The sequence below is a fragment of the Cydia amplana genome, chromosome 5 (genome assembly GCF_948474715.1).
Source record: "Cydia amplana chromosome 5, ilCydAmpl1.1, whole genome shotgun sequence".
Taxonomy (NCBI): Eukaryota; Metazoa; Arthropoda; class Insecta; order Lepidoptera; family Tortricidae; genus Cydia; species Cydia amplana.
In genome coordinates, this window is record NC_086073.1 from 14,636,260 (window position 1) to 14,663,610 (window position 27,351).

At 39.7% G+C, this 27,351-nt stretch overlaps 2 protein-coding genes across 2 annotated transcripts; one reads left to right on the forward strand and one right to left on the reverse strand.

The window, feature by feature from the left end:
* Nucleotides 1-3,160: 3,160 nt before the first annotated feature.
* On the reverse strand, nucleotides 3,161-15,071 carry LOC134648505 (L-threonine 3-dehydrogenase, mitochondrial). Its single transcript, XM_063503026.1, has 4 exons — nucleotides 14,849-15,071; nucleotides 4,406-4,930; nucleotides 3,787-4,053; nucleotides 3,161-3,309 (listed from the first exon to the last, which is right to left on the reverse strand). Exons 1-4 carry the CDS (start codon nucleotides 14,952-14,954, stop codon nucleotides 3,173-3,175), a joined length of 1,035 nt encoding a protein of 344 aa, XP_063359096.1. The 5' UTR covers nucleotides 14,955-15,071; the 3' UTR covers nucleotides 3,161-3,172.
* A 2,888-nt stretch (nucleotides 15,072-17,959) lies between these two features.
* On the forward strand, nucleotides 17,960-27,298 carry LOC134648119 (protein artichoke). The gene is made up of 4 exons (XM_063502588.1): nucleotides 17,960-18,238; nucleotides 22,624-22,826; nucleotides 22,905-25,528; nucleotides 25,730-27,298. Exons 2-4 carry the CDS (start codon nucleotides 22,690-22,692, stop codon nucleotides 27,223-27,225), a joined length of 4,257 nt encoding a protein of 1,418 aa, XP_063358658.1. The 5' UTR covers nucleotides 17,960-18,238; nucleotides 22,624-22,689; the 3' UTR covers nucleotides 27,226-27,298.
* The last annotated feature ends 53 nt before the right edge of the window (nucleotides 27,299-27,351 follow it).

Below are 27,351 nucleotides of genomic sequence, written 5' to 3' on the forward strand. Positions count from 1 at the left end.
CATTCAACATGATTGTTGTCGATGGTCGATGTTTTGCCACGCTTTTAGTTCCCCTATCACTATCACGCACTATGCATATAGATAATGCGAGACTGAGATCTCGCCAATGTTGTCGTGCCATGCCAATGTATCTATTAACCTTTTGGACGCCAATTACCGATATATACGCACCGCAGGTCCAACGCCAAAGACATTAATCGGTCATAGACCACAGAGCAACATAAACCTAGGTGCCATATGCACACATAAAGTTCAATTTCAGTTTCTAGTTTTGACACTTCGGTGACGTGGCGTCTGAGAGACAGCTTTTGTGTTTGACACGGCGTCGAAAAGGTTAACCTATAATAAACTCGGGTATAATATTGTACTAGGTGCTATTTTGACAATGAGCGCCCAGCAATTGCCATTTAACCTGTCAACACAGTGATTCATCGTAATGCAAAGAGTCTGCAATGATAGGTATCAACACACATTTTTGTTTGGCAGACAGATTGCATTTTCAGTCATTTATTTAACTACATATTTCATTCACCAGATATTGCTTTAACCAGCTTATTAATAAAATAGTTTCTAAAAATCCACTATGCTTAAGGTAAAGGATTTTTACTTAATTTGTTTTATGTATGCTTTTTAATAAAGTCATGGATTACATATTCAAGCGTTTTTATTTGAGCATTTTTTTACCTGTTAAAAAAATATCGTTAACATAGGTAAACTAAGACTAATTTATTTGATGAAATCAGCAGACGTGTTCAATATTGATCAACAGTTATTATAGGTAGATCAAAGAGTAGTATAATATATATAAGGTAGATGGTCAACCAAATCTTGTCAGTAGAAAAAGGCGCGAAATTCAAATTTTCTAAGAGACGATATCCCTTCGCACCTACATTTTTCAAATTTGCCGCCTTTTTCTACTGACAAGATCTGGTTGACCAAGTATACATACTTTCTTTAACGGACAATTTAAAATAAGTAGATCACAAAAGCGCTCCTAGCATAAGGAACTGCTGTTAGGTATTTCTATAAGACAAAGAAACAACTGTAAATAAATTAAACTCATTTATATAGGTAATCACTGACTCAATCTAATACACATAATTATAATTATAAAATGTGAAAATCACAGTTGAGGGTTGAACACTTTAAACTCTTTAAAGTTTTTAAATGTACAAGTATGAAAATTTACGGTTGTCAATTATTATCTAAAATTTTAGTACTACCTATTATGAGTAAGTAATAATAAAATTCTCCTAATTCTAATTTTCTATATCCTTTCAGCAGGCAGCTTATCAAACATAATTACGATTGCAGGTGGTTTGACACAATCAGCCCTCCCTAAGCATAACTAACTGGGGTCTAAAACCCAAAATTGCCTTATGGCTGTACACATCTATAGTGAGGCCGATAGTGTCTTACGCCTCTGTAGCATGGTACAGGAAAACGACGCAGAAGGTAACAGTGACGAAGCTTGGCAGCTTGCAAAGAACTGCCTGTGTCATCGTCACTGGAGCCATGTCATCCTCCCCGACGGCAGCCCTAGAGGCCATACTAAATCTACCGCCCCTTCACCTGCATCTGGAGTTGGAGGCGAAATCTAGTATGCTTAGAATAGCGGGCGCGAGGAGAGGTAATTGGTTATCGAAAACTCTGAGACTGTTTAAGGAATCAGTGTATGATATCCCTGTTCTTGGGATGCCATCCGACACTATGGCACCCAAATTTTGTCCACTCAAACATTACTCAGTGGAACTCCCCAAAAGGGAGGACTGGTCAAACAGTCAAATTAAGTGGAAAGAAGGAAGCCTAAGGTGGTACACTGATGGCTCCAAATCCGGATCTGAAGTAGGCTGCGGAGTATACGGTGAAGCGCCTAGGAAAAGCATCAGCTTAAACCTAGGACGTTTTTGCTCTATATTCCAGGCGGAGGTATACGCCATCCTAGAATGTGCGTCAATCAATCTGCAAAGCAACTACGGTAATCACACAATCTATATCCATTCGGATAGCCAGGCGGCACTCTTAGCCCTAACCTCTGATGTCACCACATCGAGGCTGGTTGAGAACTGCAGGCAACTATTGAACAACCTTGGAGCCAGGAACAAAGTTGTTCTACGTTGGGTCCCAGGGCATGCGGGTATCGTAGGAAATGAAAAGGCCGACGAGCTCGCGCGAGCAGGGGCTAAAGGGATAAACTACAGTCCTGAGCCGTTTTGTGGTATCCCCAAAAGCCTAACGCGGCTCACCCTAAAGACCTACTGTCAATACACAACAATTCAACTCTGGAGGGAAACAACAGGTTTGAACCATTCCAAAGCGCTTATCAAGGCCTTCAGCAAAAAGGCGTCCTCGAACGCCTTAGCGCTGTCTAGGAACCAACTGCGCAACTTGGTAAGGGTGCTTACTGGGCACTGTTGCCTAAATAAGCACATGCACACCATGGGGAAACGTGACATGGGGCGGTGCAGACTCTGTATGGAGGCAGAGGAGACGCCCTTGCACATCCTCACAGAGTGCCCTTGCCTAATGCGTACTCGTGACTTAATCCTGGGCGGGCACATATTGCGCCCGGAGGAGGTAAAGTCTCTCGAGTTCAAAAAGATCCTGCAGCTATTTGAAGTTGCATGTTTGGATCGAGAGTTGTAGTAGGTGGCGATCACAATAGATCAGCGATGGTCGCAGTGATACATAGGCTTTGGAGCCTTATATAGCCCCTAACAAGAAGAAGAAGAAGAAGAAGCATAACTAAGGGCCGGTCGCACCAACCACAGTTGACGGACTGACTAACGTCACTCGGCAGTGAACTATGAGACTTCCCATTAGGGATTGCTCCCGGTACTGAGTTTATATGGCGAGAACCGGGAATTTCCCGGTTCCGGTACTGTATTTGTATAGAAAACCAGTACCGGGAGCAATCCCTACTTCCCATACAATAGAATTTAGCTAACTCTTTAACGGTGACAGACGGTTTGGTGCAACCGAGCCTAAGAGCTGATTTAGACGGCGCGCGAACTCGCATGCGATTTTAGTTAGGTACATTGCGGACTGTTGGTTACGCCCTGGTTACGCCCAATTCAACCGACCGATCAAAACCCGCAATGTAATGAAACTCGCATACGTGTTCTCGTATCGTCTAATTGAGCCCTAATAGAAGGTACGTCTGAACGTCAGCTCATAAGCCGTTAGCTGCAATCTTCTCTTTGACCTCCTTCATCATGAGTGCTACCAAGTTGTCGAGGTTCACCTCTGGCTTCCAATTCCAGTCGCGGCGAGCCTCGCTGTCATCGAATACTTGGGGCCAGGAGTCCGCTGAAACGTAAAATATATTAGTTAGAAATATGCGCTTAAAAGTTAAAACCCGTAGTTGTTAGCTGGCTGCTGGGATGAGACAGTAATATTCCTATATAAATCGTAGCAAACTCTTACGTATTTATTGCTCTTGGCCGTTTGTAGCAGTCCGTAGCGGAAAATAAGATAAAGACATTATTTCAGATTATTAACCTTGTTTCACGGAGAACACATGAGTGAACTACATAAACTTGGCGTTTCTCGAACTATCTAGCGTAGGCATTTACGATGGCAGTTAGATTTTTACCGTCCCAGCGAGCATAAATATACAGCTGTATTATCTAGAATTTCACGGTTGCACCCTATCAGCATAACTTAGCCTACTTTCCGGTTGCTAGCCTTCGACGGTTTAGTAAGGCCACTTATTTGAATAAAATAATAAAATTGTTGCGTTTATAGGTATGAAAGATACAAATTTCAGGTAAGTATATATCTTACCAATATCCTGCCTGCTGTCAGGGCGGTACGTGATCTTCAAGTCAGGTACATATTTAGCTATCTTATCAGACAGTTCTTCCGGCGTGAAGCTCATGGAGGTAACATTGTAGACCCTCCTGTTGAGCAGTTCGTTGGGAGTCTCGAGGAACTCGGAGAGGGCTCGGAGGGCGTCTCGCACGTGCATCATGGGCAGGCGCGTGTCGGGCTTCAGGTAGCATTCGTAGTTGCCCTTACGAATGAGATCGTGGAAAATTGCAATAGCGTAGTCTGGAATAAGACAAATAGAAATTCACACACATATTTCCACAATTACAACTATCAGACAAGCTTTCTAATGTGGCATTGGGGATTATGAAGGACTCAATTCAAGAAGTGCTGAAATTGAAGATGTAGAGGTAACGAGGAGTTTTTTACACGTGGAATGGAGTTTCATTCATTGCTCCATATCAATCACCATTTGGAGCGATGGGGCCCTAAAAGATCTGACCAGGAAAAGTGGAGTTGTCACTGTGTCTGAGGCAAAGGCCGAGATCCACTCTTCGGATCACTCAGCCAGTAAATACGTAGGTATAGTTACTACACTATAGTTGGTCTGGCTATTTTATCAAAATTCACTTACCGGTGGTGCCACCGCCGGGCGGATCACTAGAGATAACTCCCGGGAACCTCAAGCACCGGAAGTCCAAACCAAACTTATAAAAATAATATTCTCCTATTAATTCTGCGTGCACTTTCGACACGCCATAAATTGTTCTAGGTCTCTGTACAGTTACATTAGGAGTAGGATTTCTAGGAGAATCAGGGCCGAAGGCTCCAATCGTGCTAGGGACGAAGATTCTTAGTTTATACTGCTTCGCCAGTTCTATAACATTATGCATTCCTTCTATATTCACTCGGACCGCTAGAGGAACATTCTGTTCTCCTATAGCGCTGAGTAATGCTGAGAAATGGATCAGCCAATCAACTCTGTGGTTGACGACAATTTTCTGCAGGCCCTTGAAGTCGAGGATGTCCGCGAAGATGTAAGGGCCATCTTTAACGACGTCCGGCGTTGGCTTAATGATGTCTGAGAGTATGACATTTTCTCGACCGTATTTTCCTCGTAGATACTTGGCGCATTCGACGCCGAGCTGACCTAGACCTCCTGCAAAAGTAAATAATTCCGATGTTAACGATGATTTTGATTACCTACCTGTATGGTACGTAGATATAAGTACACTGTATTAGAAAAGGACTATAGGTACTAAGATATATTAATGGAACATGGTCACTTGCATGGTCAAGAGCAAAAGTGTTAGTTTAAATCTAGAACGAGAGATTCATATTTTCGATAGATTGAATGTCTAGGCAACAAGCCTTGTATTGAGGATTTTTGTGGACACTATAGTCTATACCACAGAATAAGTAGGTATACTAGTATTATTATAACCATAACTATACTTAGCGCCACTTGCACCATCCCACTAACCCGGAGTTAACCGGTTAAACCGTAAACTTAGTGTCAAATTGTATTGGTAACCATGGTAACTCCAGGTTTAACCGCGGTTAACCCCGGCTTGTGAATGGTGCAAGTGGCTCTTAGTGTAGGTAGGTACCAGTGGCGGCGCGTCAAACATATCCATAGGCAAGCCGGGGCTAATTTGGCTTAGGTACCTATTTCCTTTACAACTCTGCACAAACGTCCAAAAACAGGCAAGCCGGTGGGAATCGGCTTTTATGGACGCGCCGCCACTGGTAGGAGTGGTAGGTACATATATTTACGTTTAGACTCTAATTAACTCTATTAAAGCTGGTATTTGTAAATAAGATGACATCTACTTTCACAGACTATCAAGGTCAGGAATTATTGAATGTGAATTATTCAAAGATTTTCAATGAAAAATGCAACAACTACCTACGGTCCGTGTCCGTAACGGGTAGTAAGTAAGTACCTAATTACTCTGCAGATTAATGTACCGTTTTATAGAACAGTCTATTAACTTAATACATTTTATTTTATTTACAAAATATAATTACATATTAGGAACATCGCGTAAAATACTACCATTCGACATCAATCATCCACCTCGGAATTCCGAATAGTCGGGATCACGTGTGTTGTTATATCAAGGAGATTTGGGGATGTTGTGACCTTAGAACCTTAGAATGTCTTAGGCGGTACCTACATTATAAGGGTTTAAGGTTAGGGTAAGGTTTAAGTAAGCAATCATCGCGGAAAATGTTACTTGCCTTACCCAACAACCTAGCTGTAGAGGTACGATAGTTTCATGGTCGTGGATCTATTTGAACGTAACCCACAGACAAGACAGTGACGTGGCCTAGAGTACCTAATAGTCGTCAAGTAGGTAATTAAGTATATAATATATAATACCTACTATAGTTACTAAACAAATAGGTACGGCGCAAAGGCCCCTAGTCTTTAAAAGATAGCATAATAAGTATATACCAATACCAGGGAATTTGGGTTATTTGGGACGGGTACCGCCGTGGCTAGGGTTGCCAACTATTTTTTGGTGGAATATAGTATTTTCCAGAATAAGACATCAAAAATATAGTACATTTCAAAAAATATAGTACTTTTAGATAAAATACTAAACATAAGTTTAATATACGTTTAATCGGAAATATAGTATTTTAGCGTACTATATATTTTTCCAAAAATATATAGTACAGAGAGCCAAAATATAGTACAATACTATATAATATAGTACGGTTGGCAACCCTAGCCGTGGCCGTGGCCGGCGGGTGGTCTATCTATACTTATAGTGGTCGGACGTTAGCCGCGTAAGCTGTAGACGCGGGTTCGATTCCCGCCTCGGCCACCAGTGGATTTGGTCACATTTTCTTTAGTGTATGATATAGAATCTATTTCAGTTTACAATTTAAATAGGCACGGGTTTTTTCATGTAAATAATTTACTAGATTCCTTATACGCACTGTAGCCATAAAGGCTACTTTCTATTATTTATTTTTAGAAACCTCAGTATCCAAAATGAACCTAAAAGGTGCATTTTAGATCCTTTGGTCACGGAACCAAAATGTCACCTCCCACTACCTCCATAACTTACTTAACTAACCTTAATATGAACCCCCCTTTAGATTTACCCTTAGAATATGGCCATGTGATTTAGTCGTGATCGTCTAGTCTAGCGTTAGGACCCCTCGATGTGAACCGCGGTACCCTAAGTTCTTTAATGAGTATCAGCTAAATTTTGGACTCCGACTTATTTACAATTACCTGGACTGTAGGAAAAATATATTATGATATTGGAAGCACATTTTATTATGATGTTACGAGTATCTTACTAGAATAATTTATTAAATTACGAAAATAGTACCGAAAGTTACCAGAATTTATTAGTGTAATGTAAATGTTGTTATATTTTACTTCAAATAATATTATTTAGATAAATGCAGCATACATGATAATACGAATATAAAAGAAATATATTTGGTAAAATGAGTTTAAAAATGGGGTTGGTAAAAGCCTGCTACAATCTATTAAGCCTCCGGGATAACATATGAGTAGCACTCCTGGGGTAAGCCCATTTACACCCTAGCATTTCAAGTTAATATTATTAACTACCAGCTTCTATACGAAATATGCTACCCATACGCTCGATGCAGGACTGGGGGCTCCTAGTCCAATCAGCAAGGTCAATTGGAACTCCTACCCTACTCTTTAGCCAGACGGGCTATGACCAACACTTCGGAACCTATGCGTACCTAGATGGCTATGGAAAGAAGTGTCAAAGTATCCATCAGTCATCAAAATTACTATTCTTTTTTATTTCAAAAGCTAGGGATGCGAATCCCATTTCCATTCCCCAGAACTAAAATATAGACTGTATTTCTAGTTTTTTAGAAGTATGAACGAAGTACTAAGTTTATTTGTTAAAAATATACTATATTTTATGAGACTGAAATATCAAGATGAGCATTATTTCACTCAAAATATCCTTTGGATTACTCTTGCCTGCCAAAGGTTCCCTAAAACAGCTAGTCGTCGATTTTCTATCTCCGAATAGACTGTGTTCCTAATCCCAACTTGATATTTATGATTTTATTGTGTAAATACCTTAGAAACATGATTGTAATACTCAGTACCTCGTCTTTACACCAGAAAACCAGAATTTCATAAATAAAAATAGAGATAAGATTTTACATTAATTATTTTCCCCAAATGAATTAAAATATTGGAAGATTTAAGCAATTGAAACCCTATACCTATTTACGCACAATTTTAGTTTAGCAAGACCGTAGTTGAAGTCCCTTAAAAAGAGAAATACATCAGTTTTACAGACCAAGACTAGAACGAACCCTAAATTCCGAATAATTAGTGTGTGAATTTACCCTAAACCTACCCTTGTCCCTACTCTAGTATAACCAAAGCACAGTTCGTACTTACCATCGACCTGGTACTTTGGAATATACGCAAGTGTATCCCTACTAAGAAACTGTAAGAGTTCGGCGAGCGATTCCGAGAATGCAACCTAACAGCTCGTGGGCTTGTCTCCCCCCATGGCGGGTTGCACAGAGGCAGGGTGGCAACATGGGTAAGACAGGTCCCTATTATGTATATAAGTGGTATAAATAAATATATTTAATATACGAAGCCTCCAAATACTGTAGATTTCAAATGGGCCCAGATTACTCCGGATGGTGCGCATGTGACACCCCCACTATTCATCTAACAGCTGGACATTGGAGAGCTAAGGAGGGAGACGTTTTTCACCTTCTATGTTGGTAAAGAGAAGGTGCCAAGATAACCCTCATCTTGGAACAAAAAGACTCCTAGACAGCTCACATTTAACACCGCAAGGGGTGAGCGGTCCAGTCGGACAAACAGTCAGTCCAAACAATGATCTGGTTTTAAACTATATAGCAAAAGACCCCATAGTAAAACACTAAAATAACTAGGTTCAATTTTACGAACCAAACTACTCACAAAATCAAACTAACTAAACACAGAAGTGAAATTTCCTTAAACACCGCTATCTAAGTTCAGTTTTATGACGATATTGTCCCCACAAAACCAAACACAGACACGCTCTCCAAGCCCCTGTTATGCAACGATATTGTCCCTGCATAACGTGACGGCACTTAGAAAACACAGTGTAGAAAACTTCACTATAACAACACACAGTAGCAAAGAATCCCCGCAATAGCCCAAGTTCAGTTTTACGACGATATTGTCCCCGTAAAACTAAACACAGACACGCTTTCCAAGTCCCTGCTATGCAACGATATTGTCCCTGCATAACGTGACGGCACTTAGAAAAACACTGCGTAGGAAACTTCACTATATTTAAATCCCGTACACGGTAACAAAGAATCTCCACAAAAGTCTAAGATCAGCTTTACGACGACATTGTCCCCGCAAAACCAAACACAGACACCATTTCCACGTTTAAATTCACCAGGATAATCCCAAGCGAAAACAAACATAGTAACAGTAGTAGAGGAACTTTGCTCACCGAATATTTAAACGCCCGAGAACCAGAGTCACTGCTAGCCGATGGTTGAAGAATGAAAGAATCGCTCGCGGCGCGCACCTGCCTTTTATACCCCTTACTGGCGACCTATTGGCGACGCAACGGCGACCTATTGGCGACAGGCGACGTACTGGCGACCTATTGACGACAGGCGGCATATTGGCGACCTATTAGCGACAGGCGACTCAACGGCGACCTATTGGCGACAGGCGACGTACTGGCGACCTATTGACGACAGGCGACTCAACGGCGACCCATTGGCGACAGGCGACGTACTGGCGACATATTGGCGACAGGCGACGTACTGGCGACATATTAGGGACCTATGGCTAGGGTCATAACAGTGACGTATTGGCGACATATCGGCGACATATCGGCGACATATCGGCGACATATCGGCGACATAACGGCGACACAACGGCGACATATTGGCGACATAACGGCGACATATTGGCGACATAACGGCGACATATCGGCGACATATCGGCGACATATCGGCGACATAACGGCGACATAACGGCGACATATTGGCGACATAACGGCGACATGTGACTTACTGGTGACCTTATGACACACTGGCGACCTATTGGCGACAGGCGACGTATTGGCGACCTATTGGCGACAGGCGACATATTGGCGACAGGCGACATAACGGCGACATAATAGCGACAGGCGACGTATTGGCGACATATTGGCGACAGGCGACGTAACGGCGACATATTAGCGACATGCGACGTATTGGCGACATATTGGCGACAGGCGACGTAACGGCGACATATTGGCGACAGGCGACGTAACGGCGACATATTGGCGACAGGCAACGTAACGGCGACATATTGGCGACAGGCGACATATTGGCGACCTATTGGCGTCAGGCGACGTAACGGCGACATATTGGCGACAGGCGACATATTGGCGACCTATTGGCGACAGGCGACGTAACGGCGACATATTGGCGACATATCGGCGACATAACGGCGACATAACGGCGACATATTGGCGACATAACGGCGACATGTGACTTACTGGTGACCTTATGACACACTGGCGACCTATTGGCGACAGGCGACGTATTGGCGACCTATTGGCGACAGGCGACATATTGGCGACAGGCGACATAACGGCGACATAATAGCGACAGGCGACGTATTGGCGACATATTGGCGACAGGCGACGTAACGGCGACATATTAGCGACATGCGACGTATTGGCGACATATTGGCGACAGGCGACGTAACGGCGACATATTGGCGACAGGCGACGTAACGGCGACATATTGGCGACAGGCAACGTAACGGCGACATATTGGCGACAGGCGACATATTGGCGACCTATTGGCGTCAGGCGACGTAACGGCGACATATTGGCGACAGGCGACATATTGGCGACCTATTGGCGACAGGCGACGTAACGGCGACATATTGGCGACAGGCGACGTATTGGCGACAGGCGACATATTGGCGACATATTGGCGACATAACGGCGACATATTGGCGACATAACGGCGACATATTGGCGACATAACGGCGACATATTGGCGACATAACGGCGACATATTGGCGACATAACGGCGACATATTGGCGACATAACGGCGACATGCCGGCGACATACCGGCGACATACCGGCGACATATTGGCGACATATTGGCGACATAACGGCGACATATTGGCGACATATCAGCGACATACTGACGACATACTGGCGACATACTGGCGACATAACGGCGACATAATGGCGATATAACGGCGACATAATGGCGACATAATGGCGACATACTGGCGACATATTGGCGACACAACGGCGACATAATGGCGACATAATGGCGTCATAACGGCGACATAACGGCGACATAATGAGACAAACATTAATCAGAAAGTACCAGGATACCATGACTGAGGAAGAGGTCATTTGCCCCGTACCTATTAGCGATATGCAACCGACGACCAGTGATTTATCAAGACAAATGTTTACCAAAAGTACCAGGCTACCATAACCGAGGAAGAGGTCAAAAGTCGTAAAGTTCGATGCTACCAAGATCTATCCCTTTCACGCTTGCGTCTTAGAGAAAGACGGAGATATTCTCAATGACGTCTACGCACACATTCACAGGCAATAATCGGGTAGTCAGTTTGAGTAGACTAAATTATAATAAAAAGGAACGCTTTATGGCCCCTCTACACGCACGAACCTGCAAGCATTATTTTACTTTGGGATATTTTTAGTCTCTTTCCGAAAAACACTCCTGTGTGGAAGTATTTTACGTTCACCAGTAGCAAACATACTCAAAACATAGCGGGAAGTTTAAAATCTTAGGCGTTTTGGACTGTTTGTATTAACTCTGTACTAGGAGTTCAGACTTCAATACGACCGAACGTCACGCTGTCAATGTCACTGTCATTCTAATGCCAAAAGTTCACATATTTGGGTTAGTTTCAACTTGTGATAGTTATTTTACGCAAGTTATTAATCTAAATAGCAAAAAATTTATAGTGGGTTATATATTTAATGAAACCACAAGTGGTGAAATACGAAACGTGCACTTCAAGTTGTAATTGTGACATTATTCATTGGAATCATGCGTGAAATACGCGACTGAAAGGGATTTTAGTATTCAAGGTATTTCTTTCTAGTTTGTGTGTTTTGTAATGAACAAATTAGGTTAATACTAGGTATGTAATAGGCATACGACCAGTCACAGCACTAATAAACTATAAAAAGAAAGAAGCTAAAATATACGCGATTACTAATAGTATTACGTAACGGCATTTCAAGTCAAACTACCGTGGAATGGCCGCATATATGGCTATAATTAACTGGACATACAAAACTTTACATATTTCCCCTTAAGAGTAAACATGTTTGTGTGCTCTACGACGTGTCTATTTGCTGAAGTAAACAACTATATAGATTCTAAGAATATTAATGCGTATCATCTATTGCGTTGATGCGTATAGTCTATTACTAATACTTCTCTATCATGGTAGATAGTTCGATCAAAAAGGTGAAAAAATAGAGATAGTTAATACCTACGAGGGGCGTTCAATATATAATGAGAATGAGATGCAAACTCTTTAAATATTAGGAAAGTAAATACTGGCCGGTAAAGCTAATCTACCTAGCTGATTGCCATGAAAAAAAAAACTAACTGTTTTTGTTTAAAAAAAAAATACGGCGATTTCTTTGCGATGCTATTGAGTACGTTAGCGAAAATGGAGAAAATTGAACTGTACGGTTACCATCAGTTTGTCACTGACATAAACGCCGTCGAGAACGTAATTTACTTTCTATACATCTCGCTCGCACTCGCATATTAGTGCAAACGGGATGTATAGAAAGTAAATTACGTTCTCGACGGCGTTTATGTCAGTGACAAACTGATGGTAACCGTACTGCGCGCCGTTATCAAATACTTGTGTTTGAAAAATTTTTCTACGGACCAAGTCAATTTAGATTTACGGGACACTTTAAGGTCTAATGCTCCTCCGTATTCGACAGTCGCACGTTGGTGCGCCGAATTTAGACGTGGAAGAACATCGACCATGGATGACCCCCGCTCCGGACGCCCTACTACAGCAGTAACTGAAGAAATTGTGAAAAAAGTCGAAAACTTAGTTTTGGCGGATCGTCGTGTCACGGTTCGTTTTATTGCTGAAAATGTAAAGATTTCAACGGGGAGCGTGCATAATATTTTACATGAACGCTTGGGTATGAAAAAGGTATCAGCGCGTTGGGTACCCAGAATGCTTACTGACACACAAAAACAAACTAGAGTCGAGATTTGTCAAGAAGCTTTGGACCTGATACAGCAAGACCGGGAACTTTTTTTGGCGCGATTTATAACAATGGACGAAACATGGCTCCATCATTACGACCCTGAAACAAAACAGCAGTCTATGACATGGAAAAGGCCATCATCTCCAACTCCGAAGAAATTCAAGGTGGGCCCATCTGCCGGTAAGGTCATGGGCTATGTTTTTTGGGATGGTAAAGGGGTCGTAATGATTGAGTATCTCGAGCATGGAGCTACAATTACGGGCTCTTTATATGCCAAACAAATAGCAACATTGGGCAATGAGATCCGTGAAAAACGGCGAGGTAAACTCTCGAAAATTGTGTTGTTCCATCAGGACAATGCACCGGCACACAAGTCCGCCGTTGCAATGGCTGCAATACGTGATGCTGGGTTCGATATCCTTAAGCATCCTCCGTATTCACCAGACCTCTCCCCTAGTGATTTCTACCTATTTCCGAGATTGAAGGAATACCTAAGAGGCAAGAAATTTGAAGACGACGACGCGGTAGTCGCTGCAGTACAAGATTTTTTAAGTACTCAAGATGAAACCTTTTTTAGAAATGGAATTTTAAGTTTAGAAAAAAGATATACTAAGCGTATTATGCTAAAAGGTGACTATGTCGAAAAATAAAATTACATTTAATAAAAGTTGTATATAACATACTCATTCTCACTTTTTATTGAACGCCCCTCGTACTGCTCCTAAAAATTCGTGTGGTCCTCATTGATTTCATTTTTTTACATGCTAACTGCTAGCACGCTTCTAATACATACATTTTTTCTAGACATCATTACGAATCCAATGAGGTAGGTATGAGTATGACCGTATATTTAGGAGTAGGTACCAAGACTAAGAGACCATCAGTTGAAAAAATAGGCCAACTAAGCCCATGACAATTTATTTTCGGGGAAATTGTAGTCACTTTTAAGATTTTGGTAATTTTTAAATCCCAGGAAACAGTAGAAAACTCTACATTGTCAATTCTAAATCATTACCGTCAGCAAAAAATAACAGGGCTAAGGGACTAAACCAGGTTCATTAGACCCAAGGAACAATCAAACATCGAACCAGTCAAATAAAGGTCCACGGTCACTGTCGTTCCCTGAAAGGACCCTAGAACACGCTAAAGTGTCATTCAATAGAACTTGCTAACTATGTAAACAAAAGTTACTAGTAAATTGACATTCAGTGTCAATTTTAGTATGGCGGTTTGTTTACATAGTTAGCAAGTTCTATTGAATGACATTTTAAGTGATAAATGATAATGCAAAAAATATCGCTATACTTAGGGCTGCCATCTCTAAATTCGCCGAACACGGACATAGACTTAAAAAAAACAATCGCTTTTTGAACATCGACACTTTTTGAAAACCTCGCCGGACGGTCTCCAAACAAGGAAAAATCCGGGGAAACCCGGACGGATACGGAGCCGGACTGAGCCGGCTGATCGGACTCTATCAACGTATGTCGTTCAACGTATAGTCGTACTTTATGTACTGTGCGTAAACGCGTTATGGCATTCATTTCACTTTCTCAAGAATCTCCACGTTCTTTGAATAAAATAACAACAATTAAGTATCAAGTTCCATCTCGGTGATTTTATTTGTATCCAAAAGTGGAAAAGCGATAACGCCACATAACCATCCCAAATTATTTAAGTAGGTAGGTAGCTTGGTCTTATGCCACAAATTCCAGCAGGTCCCTTTAATAAGAACCATCATTCGTTTCAAATAAAAAATACATAGTTTCTGCCTCAGTATATTCCAACTTACCGGTAATTAAAATTTTTGGTGGAGCCTGCTTGCCGCCATTTACACTGTATGTCCTATAAATATTAATCGCGTGAGAAGTCCGGCACAGTTTCCTCAGCAACATCATGCCACAGTAGAAAACACGATGAAACACTAAGTAAGACGGACGACGACTGGCTTCAGACAATATTGGGTCAGATCGTGCTAAGGAATGGAAAAACTGGTTGCCGGTCGAGCCTCTACGCAAACACTAATTGCAAGCGGAGGCCAGGTAAAGGAAAATGAGTCGTAAATCTTCAAGTTGTAGCTTTGACTGACGAAAATTCAAACGTGAATGGAGTAGAGGAGGTGTGTCGCGATCACGATGTTTTTTGCGTTCCTTGTGACCTTCGATTTTCGCTATTCGTGCGTTATTATGTAAAAAATTATTTGCATAACATAACTATATGATGATGTCGTGTATCCGAGTTATAGGTAGGTAGATTATGTCCCTAATACCTACTTTTACTATTCTTACTACTTACATATTATCCAAGCTTAGCTTTTTTTAGCTTTAACAGTAGTTTCTCACATAGCTATGTAAAATGCTAAAAACATTCTAAATTATATCATGCAATTATGTTTCACAAATCCTGTTTATATAGTTTATGCGAATTTTTCGCGTTTTTTATTCGTGCATATTTTGCAAATAAACGACGAATTACATTGAAAGCACATATGTATAAGAAATAGAGATCACAATTTTCCAAAATAACTTAACTAATTTGACTGTTTTAAATATTTATAAAAATAAGTATTATTAGCACATAGCAACAACAGTACCAGGTACCTACCTATCTATATATTTTACATCATGGACAGATACTCATTATAATTTCCAAGCTCTACATATTTTAACCGTTTACTCATATCTGCTCTCAGTGCTCTCACAGTCTTGAGTAAATCAATATATTTCTGATACTTAAGGCTCTACAGATTTGCAACAAATGGCATATATGCGGTTTTAGATAATTGCTAGCTAAGTAGGGGCAACGAGTTCACTCGATCGACCAAATGCCGCAATGTATTGCAAACCACATAGGATTATCAGTTCCATGCGGTATATTATCGGACGTTTGGAGAGGCCTTTAGTAAAGATGGGCAGATAATCAGCATTCATATTACACGTGTTTCCTGAATCGACGTGCTATATTCTCGCCGGTCTAATGTTTTACCAAACGAGCCTCAAGGAGAGCTGGTTTTTTGCCCGTCGCGCGGATTCGCGGTTCGCGGATATATGGGCGACGCATAATATTTCCACGATTTCCACTGTTTTTAGGGTTCCGTAGCCAAACGGCAAAAAACGGAACCCTTATAGATTCGTCATGTCTGTCTGTCTGTCTGTCCGTCTGTCCGCCGTATGTCACAGTCACTTTTCTCCGAAACTATAAGAACTATACTGCTGAAACTTGGTAAGTAGATGTATTCTGTGAACCGCATTAAGATTTTCACACAAAAATAGAAAAAAAACAATTAATTTTTGGGGTTCCCCAATCCCCATACTTAGAACTGTAACTCAAATTTTTTTTTTCATCAGACCCATACGTGTGGGGTATCTATGGATAGGTCTTCAAAAATAATATTGAGGTTTCTAATATATTTTTTTTCTAAACTGAATAGTTTGCGCGAGAGACACTTCCAAAGTGGTAATATGTGCCCCCCCCCCCCCCTGTAACTTCTAAAATAAGAGAATGATAAAACTAAAAAAAATATATGATGTACATTACCATGTAAACTTCCACCGAAAATTGGTTTGAACGAGATCTAGTAAGTAGTTTTTTTTAATACGTCATAAATCGCCTAAATACGGAACCCTTCATGGGCGAGTCCGACTCGCACTTGGCCGCTTTTTAAATCTCTATCGGTGAATAATAATATTAATAATACAAAATGTGACGTTGTTTTTAAGCAAAAGTTATTTATATAAAATAAGTAAAATAACATTACATAAACTACTTACACTTACCCATTGGTCTGTGTAGGTAATATTTTATGTAGGCCCACCTATAATTTATAGATACCTAACCCAAAACTAGCAGCAGCATCATTTATAAGTGGTAGCAGGCATTTACCACTTATAAATTAGTATGATGGTGACGATCTGACCATATAGGTACATAAGAGGTACCTAATGCGTTCGGTATACTGTAGACCGTACTCTACTCTACACAGACTTCGAGTGCGACCGCTCTATAAGCATTCCACCATTTATTGCATGTGTTGCAAATTACATGGCAGTTGGTACAATTACTAAGCGACATGTCAATTGTATTGTCCACACGCCAAACGCCTTCCTTATTACTACATCTTAAGATTTCATCGAGATAATACCAAAACATTCCTTGTTTTGCAATTTAAAAGACATAGATTGTAGAAACGCAGATACGACACGTCCACCTTTGTTTGTTACTTTACCGTGTCCATTAATCACATCCATCACACTCATACAGGGTGTCACTCATAGGGACCTACGAAACGAATGTGCTTAGAAGATACTTACGTGCACTCAATTGCTCTTCGAGCTGAATGTGAAGTGTGGATTAATAAGACGAAATGGCAATTATTCAGTTGCAAAATCGATAATTTTATTGTAACGTCTTCCATGGCGTAAAATGCAAGAGGCTTTATCTCGTACTTATAGTGAGCTTTCAACTGGTGATGATTATGTTGTAACATACTTTACGTCATCCTAGGCCCGTAAGTGGGATTTTCTTCTCGCGTAGCGTAAATCTCACTTCCTGGCCAAGGCATGACGTAAAACTTTATCCAAACCACGGGCGGTAATTCGTAAAGCCCCAGATCGCATATTTAAGGCACAAACACCTGCGATCTGAAGCATTTACGAATTCACCTCCCTAGGTATATAATGTACTTGTATATGATACTTAATATACTTATATGCCAACTGGCGTAAGCTCTCAAATACGAACTTGATCGACTGTTGCTTATATAAGTTCCTAAAGATCTAGACCCTCAGTGCAAATTACAACATCGTATCTGACGCGTTAAATGCCAATTTCTTTACCATCAGTTTTGCCCGCCCATTTAAATGTGTCAGTGTGTAGGTACTCGTAAGTATACCATTTCTACCTAACTCCCCATCTGTATCCCAAACTCGCACGTTACGTCGGTACGGCACGCGCCACAATGGTGAAAGATAAGTGACTTGGTGCGCATCGAGCTGTGAACCGAAAGTCTGGTGTTTACATGCGAAATAGACTTCGCATCCCAGTTTGTGTCTAGCCACCGCGGGCCCCGCTTGCCTCTGGATTGTTTACAAGTGTCAATGAATTACGCAAGTTCATCGAAATTTTGTAGTGTCGTTCTGATTTAATTATCTGATCTGTGGTGTGCTTAAAGGATATTTTCCAGGTATTGAATAATTATAATATTAATTGATAGTTTGATAGTACGTACCTATACCTACCTATACTGCAGCTATGTTAGCAGGTTTTGAAATTGAAGGCAATTCAGTTGTTTTGAGAGAATTAGTTGAATTAAGAGATGTGCACTGTGAGCTGTACCTATACCTAACAAACTAAAGCAATTTCAGAAATATTAGACATAACGTAACTAACGTAAGGTAATATACCTATATGCATTATGCATATTACCTAAACAAATTCAACAAACTCATTAAGTAGGTACGTCTAATTTGACAAAAGAAAGTTCAGAGAAACCGACTTTTTAATAAGATAATAGGTATTACGATACCGATTTTGCCACTTATGGAGTCATGCGTGTTGCATCTTTCCCATTTGTTCTAAAAGTATTCACCATAAACAATTGTTATTAAGATTTATTATTTGTGCATTTTATTGATTAAGGTAGCATTTTTATCAACTTTAAATTGTTTCTTGACTAGGTATTAGCACAGAATAAGTAATAGTATTATCACTATTATCATGTATTAGCTTTGCTCATATGTTATTATAATGATATTCCTCACATAGGAAAAAAGTTACAGGTTATGGGGTTGGAAAAACCTAGAAGTTAAAAGGGTTGGTGCAAAGTAGTGCAAACACACTGCAGTCACTTGTCTTTTTTTTTTCAACCCCGCCGCTACGGATACAGGAAGCCGTGTGTCTAGTTATCAAGAGTACCTAGGTAGCAGTGGCGGCGCGTAAAAAATATTCATAGGGAAGCCGGCTATGATTTGACTTTTCTTTTCTTCATGAGTTAAAGTATTCAACGTGCTGAATTAGGCATGCCGACGGTAACCAAGTTCTATATTTATACATAACGAATAATAATAAAATTGGGTTTATATTAAGCGCGATTTATTAAGCAAGCTGATGTAAATTCAGAGGAAAATTAGAATAGGGTGGCGGCTATTGTTTGAGTATAATTATACTATTATTATTACAATTAAAACTCCTGAATGCTTACGTAGGTAGGTACTTAACTACTTAGTTTAGATAAGTCAAGAAACGAATCATAAGTAACCCTCCTTTTGCTTTGCCGTAGTCGGGTAAAACCCCTCATTTCTTCCAACGCGCATGTTATACCTAGAAGGTGATTCAGAGCTCGGGAAATTTGTTGTGTATCTACAAAGTTAAGTACACTTACGTACCCGCTGTTATTGAACTTTAGCGGCACGAGGGTTAATTTTGCATAATTATTCTAGGTACCCTTTGAAAAGAAACTTGGCGTGAGGCGTGACTATTACTTATGCTTTTACTTCACTCACAACAGGCTTAGCTCGAAAAATTATACTTTATCTTCAATAATCTGCGTTTATTTTCTAGAGTCGAAAAGTAGTTTCCTAAAGTGGAATTGTTTTTTCGCGATAGTGGATAAAGTGGACTTTTGAATTTAGATTAGTACTAATGTACCGGTGCCTAACGCTAGAACTAGAAGTTACACGCAGATTTCCTCTGCCTAACATTAGAAGGATAACCTCATTTTGTTTTTTCCCAGTCATAATAACGAACAGTTTAAAACCCCACAATGAGATATCCACTTCAGAAACAATTTGCTGAACTCGTACAATTTTAAAGTTAGCAGACTTATTTTTCGAAGCACGGTACTCTTAAAATAACCTACCCCAATCATATAGGTAGGTAGGTACAATATACGTTATTGTGTTAGACTAAACACTTACTAATAAAATGTGTTATTAGTAAGTGTTTAGTCTAAAAATGAATATGATAATTGTTATATTATTTCCAAAATGTTACCTGTTTTATTTTATTGTAACTAAGTGTACTTCAAACACAATCTTGTATTGTTGATGAATAAATATGATATGATATTGCCAACCGTTAACGTTTATTTGCAAGTACTCAGTAGGTACTAAGTACTAAACAACGTCTAATTTTCCGCATTGCACCCCGGTATGTAGGATGACAGTTGACAGTTAGAGATAACTTGTGTAACTGTACAGTGATTGCTCGTCTTGCTGGCTGGTTACTATGATGCACCGGTAAGATGTGGCCGTAGACATAATCTAGATAGACGTCGCATGTACCGTCGGCCTTAAAAGTCGCTGAACGCATCGCGCTTATGAAACCGAACTAAGCACATCTACATACTTAATTAGATTTGAGTTAGATCGGGTTCGTTTTTGTCGCACCTAAATCTTAGTAGGTACCTTGTAATTTTTCCAAATAAATGAAATATGAATTTTAGCCGTAGCAATGTAGGATGCTGGTGTACCTATATGATAAGGACAGTCAGCAACAAATAGACAGTGCCAGCCAAAATCGCCAAATAAAATATTGTAACACGCCTTTGGTCATTTCTATTAGAAATAGGATATTTAGGTACGATTAATTTGGCTGTCAATATCTATTTGATGCTGACTGAAGTCTGAATTATTGTATCTATTCTGTAAGTTCGTTTTTTTAGCATTAGAAATAAGGTAAACAATCTTGACGTGTCTTTTTATTGAAAAACACGTTTTAAAAATAAATAATGGCAAATATCTAACAATTATGAATCTAATACGATCATTTATATTCTTCTGCTTTCATAAGAATAGGTACTGATTTTTAAAAAGCGTTTTTCAATTAAAAGACATGTCAAGATCGCTTACCTTCTTTCTAATGCTAAAAAAAACGAACTATAACGACTTTCGATAAATTGACGCCAACTGTAGGTAGCGCGTAATTATAGGCACACGAATTTAGATGGTATACAGTATGTGTCTACAATTCTACATCGTGTGTCTGTGGATGTGTCCTTTATTTCTGCGTGCTCGTTAAAGAATATACCACTAACAATGGCTTTGCCAGAGTTCTATAAGCAACCTTTGGCAATGAACTAGTTTAGAAGGTATTGTGCCCATTTTAGTAACTAAGTCGAAACATCGTGAGGAAGCGGAACTTCTCCCAATAAGGCCTAGTATACAAGGCCATCGCTTTCGTACAAAGTAGTTTCTGTGCCAATTCTGGGGATTACTGTATGTCTCTCCCGAATACGGCTTTTGTGTCCAATATGGCTCTTTTGAGATGTACCTAATCGCGGCTTTAATTTGGTTTTTCCAAAATTGAATATTTATTTAGACAGGTCTAAATATTTGTAACGTATTTGGACAAGATATTGATAGCTTCAATAGATCTCTACTGCGGTTAGACATTTATTTGATAAATATTGACATTGGATAATATAACAATCCCAGTGCTAAGACGAACTTTGCTAGAACAATTTAGGATGACGGGAAACCTAAAGAAATAAAGACATACAGCCATAATTATACTAGAAGTGAAATATAATAAGCTCAAAATGTTCATTAGCTTTCGACATCCGATAAAACAATGATACCAAAAACTGATACAGCTACTTCAATATCAATAGGTATAAATTAGCAATATAACTACAACAACTGTCAAACTTAACATTGCCTTGAAGTTATCGCAGGCGCAGATTTTTAGGGGAATCCCCCATTCAGTCATACTGCACCGTAACAATTAAGAGTATAACGAATATGACCATATAGCCTCCATAACCAGGTCCCAACATTACGTGCCCCGACCTACATCACCAAAACTATACAACCTCCGGATTAGCATTGTGTAACCTCCTTTAGAACAATCGTGGAACAAGGAACAATAAAGTACGTAAACTCCGTAGATCGCCAATAAGAACAATAGAAACAGTGAAAGTGCAGCAGCACCGGACCGCAGCCATTGTTACATTCATTGTTCTAAAAGTCCTTGACGCAATCAGTTTAAAGAATTAATTTCTTGCAAACTTGGTGTACCTCTACGACACAATCCGTTATTGTTCAACTTCCGTTTTGTCAACAGTGACCAATACCTAATCATCCAAAACACAGTTAAGACTACCGTTGATACTAAGATCGAGCAGCACAAAGGACACTTCAAATTAACCACAGTAGACTGTAACAATAGTCATAATTTAGTAATAACAAGAAAAATGTTTTCACATTTAAAATAACCTAAAAAAGTAAAAACTTCGACATATTTAAATCAGCGCCATTTATTGATTCGAACCCATCTAACAACCATTCTCAACCGACAACAATTTCGATTTAAAAAAACAAGGCTCAAATCGGTTAAGTATTAACCTGTTAAGAAGCTACGATTCCAAAGACAGACATTAAGCACTTGAAGCACTCACAGAGATGCACTCAGTTAAAAAAAATATAATGTACTTAACACACACCTGACACACTCCTACTTTTCCTTCGGAAGTATAGCGAACAGACGTCAAAATTATCTCCTTGTTCCGTGAATGAAACACTTAAAATATGATGCTACACAAAAAATATAACAGATATTATTATATTCCAGATGCGCAAAACTTGGATCTTTGGATGTAACACTAATTAATATAATGAGCGGCGAAGCAGTGAAGAAATGCTACTTAAGACTGAGAGGGTTTGCTTATGCCTGGTCTTCCTAATAACGATTGCGTCGGCGCAGACATTATGTCCAGCTTCAGAGACGATTCTTCCATGCATATGCACCAATCGAAACGAAGATATTCAAATATGGTAGGTACTATTAAGTGACATTGTCGTACTAACTACTGAAGCTCCGCAGGTTCGTTAATCTTAATTTCGTGGTTACAGGTGCACGCACAGCGATTTGCCACAAGTATTGAAGGGCGTACAAAAGATCGGAGACACTGTCAGAAAATCTATAGATGAGCTCATTATAGAAAACAACTATTTACCTTCGCTACCTGGAAAGATATTCCAAAATGTAAAGATACTTCGTCTGATGCTGCGGCATAATGGATTGGAAAGGCTATCCGTAGCATGGCTGGAAACTCAGGAGACGAATTTAGTTGAAATATTTATAGTTGAAAATGACTTAAAGAGCATACCGTCGGAAAGTTTGATGAAACTGCAAAACCTTCAAGCAATCACTATACAATCGCACAATCTAAAAAGGATACCTGCCCTCACAGGAATGCCTAGATTGCGCTATATCAACGTCCAATCCGGAAGTCTGAATGCTGTGAATGAGCGCACATTTGAAGGTTTACCCAACGTGGAAAAGCTATTTATTAAAGGCAGTCCAAACCTTCAAATTATCAAAGAAAATGCGATCTATAATTTACCCAAATTAAAGAAATTAGAGATAACCAACTGTGGCATAAATATCATTCACATGAGAGCGCTGTCTCTTCTACCTATGCTGACTGAGCTTTCTTTTAGCGACAACAAAATAACGGATGCATCTATGGTCGGAAGAGCTACAAGAGATTTACCAGCTCTGTCTATCTTAAATCTTAATAACAACTTAATTGACAAATTAAACGAAGGAGCCTTTGTAGACCAGGGAATGTTGGCAAGCCTATTCCTGTCAAATAACAACATTAATGTAATACACCATGGAGCTTTTCATAGAGTTCCTAAGTTGAGAGTAGTAGATCTAAATTACAACAACATAAACCGCATTCATCCCGAGTCATTCCTACAACAATCTGGCAGTGGCGTAGAAGAATTAAATCTCATCGGCAATCAAATAACGCATATTTCAGAATTCAGAGCTTTGCTAGATGCATTACCTCGTTTGAGGTTTTTGGATATGAGTGAAAATTTACTTCAGGAAATTCCAAGAGGTGCTCTAAGAGGCCACCCGAGTTTGGAACGTCTACATCTAAATAAAAATAACATAAAGTTCATACAAGCTGACGCATTTATGGCCATGCCTGCCTTACGAGAATTGCATTTAAGTAATAATTCCTTGACTGATTTTAATGAAGGACCATTTTGGAATTTGCCCGCATTAAAGGGTTTAGATTTATCATTTAATTACTTCCAACGTTTACAACCGAAGCTACTCTACAATTTACCATCCCTTAGAAGAATTAATCTAAGTAATAATCAATTGACAATGATTGACCCGATTACGTTTATTGAGTCCCCGTTGCTAGAGTACGTAAACATATCAGGCAATGCTTTAGTGTCCATACATCCTGCGACTTTAAGAAACCTGGCTAGCCTCTATGAAATTGACGCAAGTTACAACCGACTGATGGAATTTGTCCCTGGACTGCCGAGAGGTATAGAAAAACTATATTTACAAAGGAATCAGATCACTAGCTTGCCAGTACCACCATCTCTAGACTTGGATCTACCGTCACTAAGAACATTAGATATTTCGAACAACGGAATACAAAAAATGCCCCGTGCAAGTATGAAAACTTTACATAACTTACGTAGGCTGTATATGAGACGCAATGGGTTAAGACAGATAGATCCGACGACCTTTGGAGACTTGGAGAAACTAGAGATGTTAGACCTAGGTGAAAACCAGATAATATCCGTTCACCCTAAAAGTTTTACAAAGCTCCAATACTTGAAGCAAGTCAATTTACATGGTAATACCATTGAAAATTTTGATTTTATGGCTGTACAAGACAATGCCGCATTATCAAAACTGGATTTTAGTAAAAATAGACTGAAAAGTATAAGTCCGAATATTGTAAATAGAGCTCTCGACATTGAAATATTGAATATCTCATCCAATAATCTTGTAGAGTTACCTATATCTCTGAATATGCTACCAAAACTACGTCTATTAGACGCCAGTTACAATCATATTAAATTTTTTGATGGCAATGCCATCAATAACATCCATACATTGAAGGAAATAAATATGGTGAACAACAAAGTTAAAGAACTACGTTCTGGTAGTTTTGAAGATCTGAAAGAGCTAGAAACTATACATTTTGAGAGCAATCAAATAGAAATCATCCATCCGAAAACGATTATTAATCTCCCAAATCTTGTTTCCATACATTTGAGCCGAAACCATATAATAGATCTACCGGATAGAGTTTTTTCAAATCTCCCAAAGTTAAGGATTATTGAGTTGCAAGGGAATCGGTTGCAGTACATCTCATTGCGGGCATTTGAGAACATCCCTCTAGTTCAGTATTTGAACATGAGTAATAATCAGTTGACGAATATCGATAATTCAGGACTCCGGCAACTAGCATCATTGGAAGTATTGGACCTGAGTTTCAATAAACTGAACAAGATCACAAGGGCTTCATTTCAGTATATGGAATGGCTGGTGGAGCTCAACCTAGACAATAATCTGATATGCTACATCGGTGGCCAGCCGTTCGACTTCATGCCGCGGCTAAAGGTGCTCTCACTGCAACACAACAAATTGTCAACCGTCGGCGAACCGGTATTTGCGAAGTTGAGAAATAATATCGCCATTTTGGATATTGATGGTAAGTTCTGCTATTTTCCTCTACTATACGAATGTGTAAATGGTGTAATGATGTGTCCAATTCTTTCATACTAATATTATAAATGCAAAGGTATATAGCTGATACAATTAACGGAAATAAAGCTGATATCGCTTCACGCTAAACTAATGGAACGAATGTGGACCATAGAAACTAACATTACTTAAATCATTTAATTTTCAGGAAACCCGCTTATTTGCAACTGCAGAATAGTTTGGTTAAAATCCTGGTTAGCGGAATCGTCCTCTATAGGGCCCAAATGTGCCGACGGAACCTACGTGAAGGGAATGCCGTTCTCGAGAAGCGACTGCGCAAACACCCCTACAGGCGACGAAGATTTGAGATCGTGTGTAGCCCTCGAAAACGAAGCACTACTCCCTAATTTAGCCACATCTCAAGTTTTCTCTACTATGGACAAAATAAAAGACTACACCCAACAAATAAAAAATAACTACCACATCAACAAACTTAACAGACCTTCTCCTGAAGAGTCAGAATATTTCTACGACGAATACGTCGACTATCCATACAACGAAACACTTATCGACGGACTAAACGAGATAAACGCGCAAAATAAAAATAAGTCACATTACACACCAGGAGACACGCCGACTCTTTATGCTGAGATGAAGAATACAACTAAGAAAAATCCCGCCCCTGATGCAGGTAGCAGCGGCTTTACGTTCTTCGGGATGCCTTTACCCACTATCAACATGGGACAGTTGCTTAACACGGGACGCAAGATAGACTGGCAAGAGAACAAGCAACAAAATCCTGCAGATAAATACCAAACACATGAGCCTCCAAAGTTTGAAACAGGTGGCTTTTCACCCATACTCCCAACTACAGCTACTGGTTTCAAACCAATAACAAACCCTGACATGAATGTGTCACACAATGCTGTCGCAAATGTGGGTGATGCAAAATACAGCGCCAAAGGCAGTGTGCAACACAGTGTTGTAGGAACATCAACAAAACCACCAGTAAACACAGTTCAGAGGAACTCTACACATCAGAAAATGAAGAGCGAAATTCATGAGATTCAAGCATTTTTGAATGATGATAACAGTACTCATGTAGCTTACAACAGAACTAAAGCTATAGAGGAACAAAAGATCGACCCTAATAACATCAGCAAGTACAATCTGATGGAATCTAATTTAACAGTGAATCACATAACGGAAAAAGAGGGCTTACTGATTACTACAGACACCAGCAATGACATGTCTTTGCAGGCCTGGCTGGAGACAAGCACCCAGCCATTCATAAACCCTACTGTGACCTCTAAGCCCCCTATAAAGAAACATATCGAAAATAACCCACCAACAGCACTGTCAGCCATTCTAGTACCAAACAATGAGGAATTAGCAAGAAGGAACTATACTAAAAGGCCAGCCACTATAACAAAAGTGACAATGCCTCATGCTGAGCATTATGACAATCATGACAACTATTTGCCGGTAATAAACAGAGAGGCTAAAACTAGGTTTTCTGAATTGCCCAATGTAGGGAATACAAAGACTAGACAGGCGGATGACAGAGACTGGTACTATAAGAATTACAATAACTCTAATTTAGAGCCATATGTTGCTCCAGGAGTGCACAACTCGGGCGCGGATATTGTTAAAGTTAAGATTTACATAGTTTTAGTTGGATTATGTTTGAAACTATATCATTAGAAAGTAAATGTGTTTCTTATTGAATAAAATAAAATGGGAAATTAAATTTTAAACTTGAGACTGAACATGGAAACATTTTGTTGTCATCAAAATTCTGTTGATATCACAAAGCAGTATACCTATTTA

Bases quoted from the DNA above. Each gene is read 5' to 3' on its own strand.
- LOC134648505 (XM_063503026.1), bottom strand. From the start codon at position 14,954: ATGATGTTGCTGAGGAAACTGTGCCGGACTTCTCACGCGATTAATATT. The intron at 4,931-14,848 runs GTAAGTTGGAAT...TTACTTTTGCAG, and splicing joins ACCAAAAATTTTAATTACCG to GAGGTCTAGGTCAGCTCGGC. The intron at 3,310-3,786 runs GTAAGATATATA...TTTACGTTTCAG, and splicing joins TGACAGCAGGCAGGATATTG to CGGACTCCTGGCCCCAAGTA.
- LOC134648119 (XM_063502588.1), top strand. From the start codon at position 22,690: ATGCTACTTAAGACTGAGAGGGTTTGCTTATGCCTGGTCTTCCTAATA. The intron at 22,827-22,904 runs GTAGGTACTATT...TCGTGGTTACAG, and splicing joins AACGAAGATATTCAAATATG to GTGCACGCACAGCGATTTGC. The intron at 25,529-25,729 runs GTAAGTTCTGCT...TTTAATTTTCAG, and splicing joins CGCCATTTTGGATATTGATG to GAAACCCGCTTATTTGCAAC.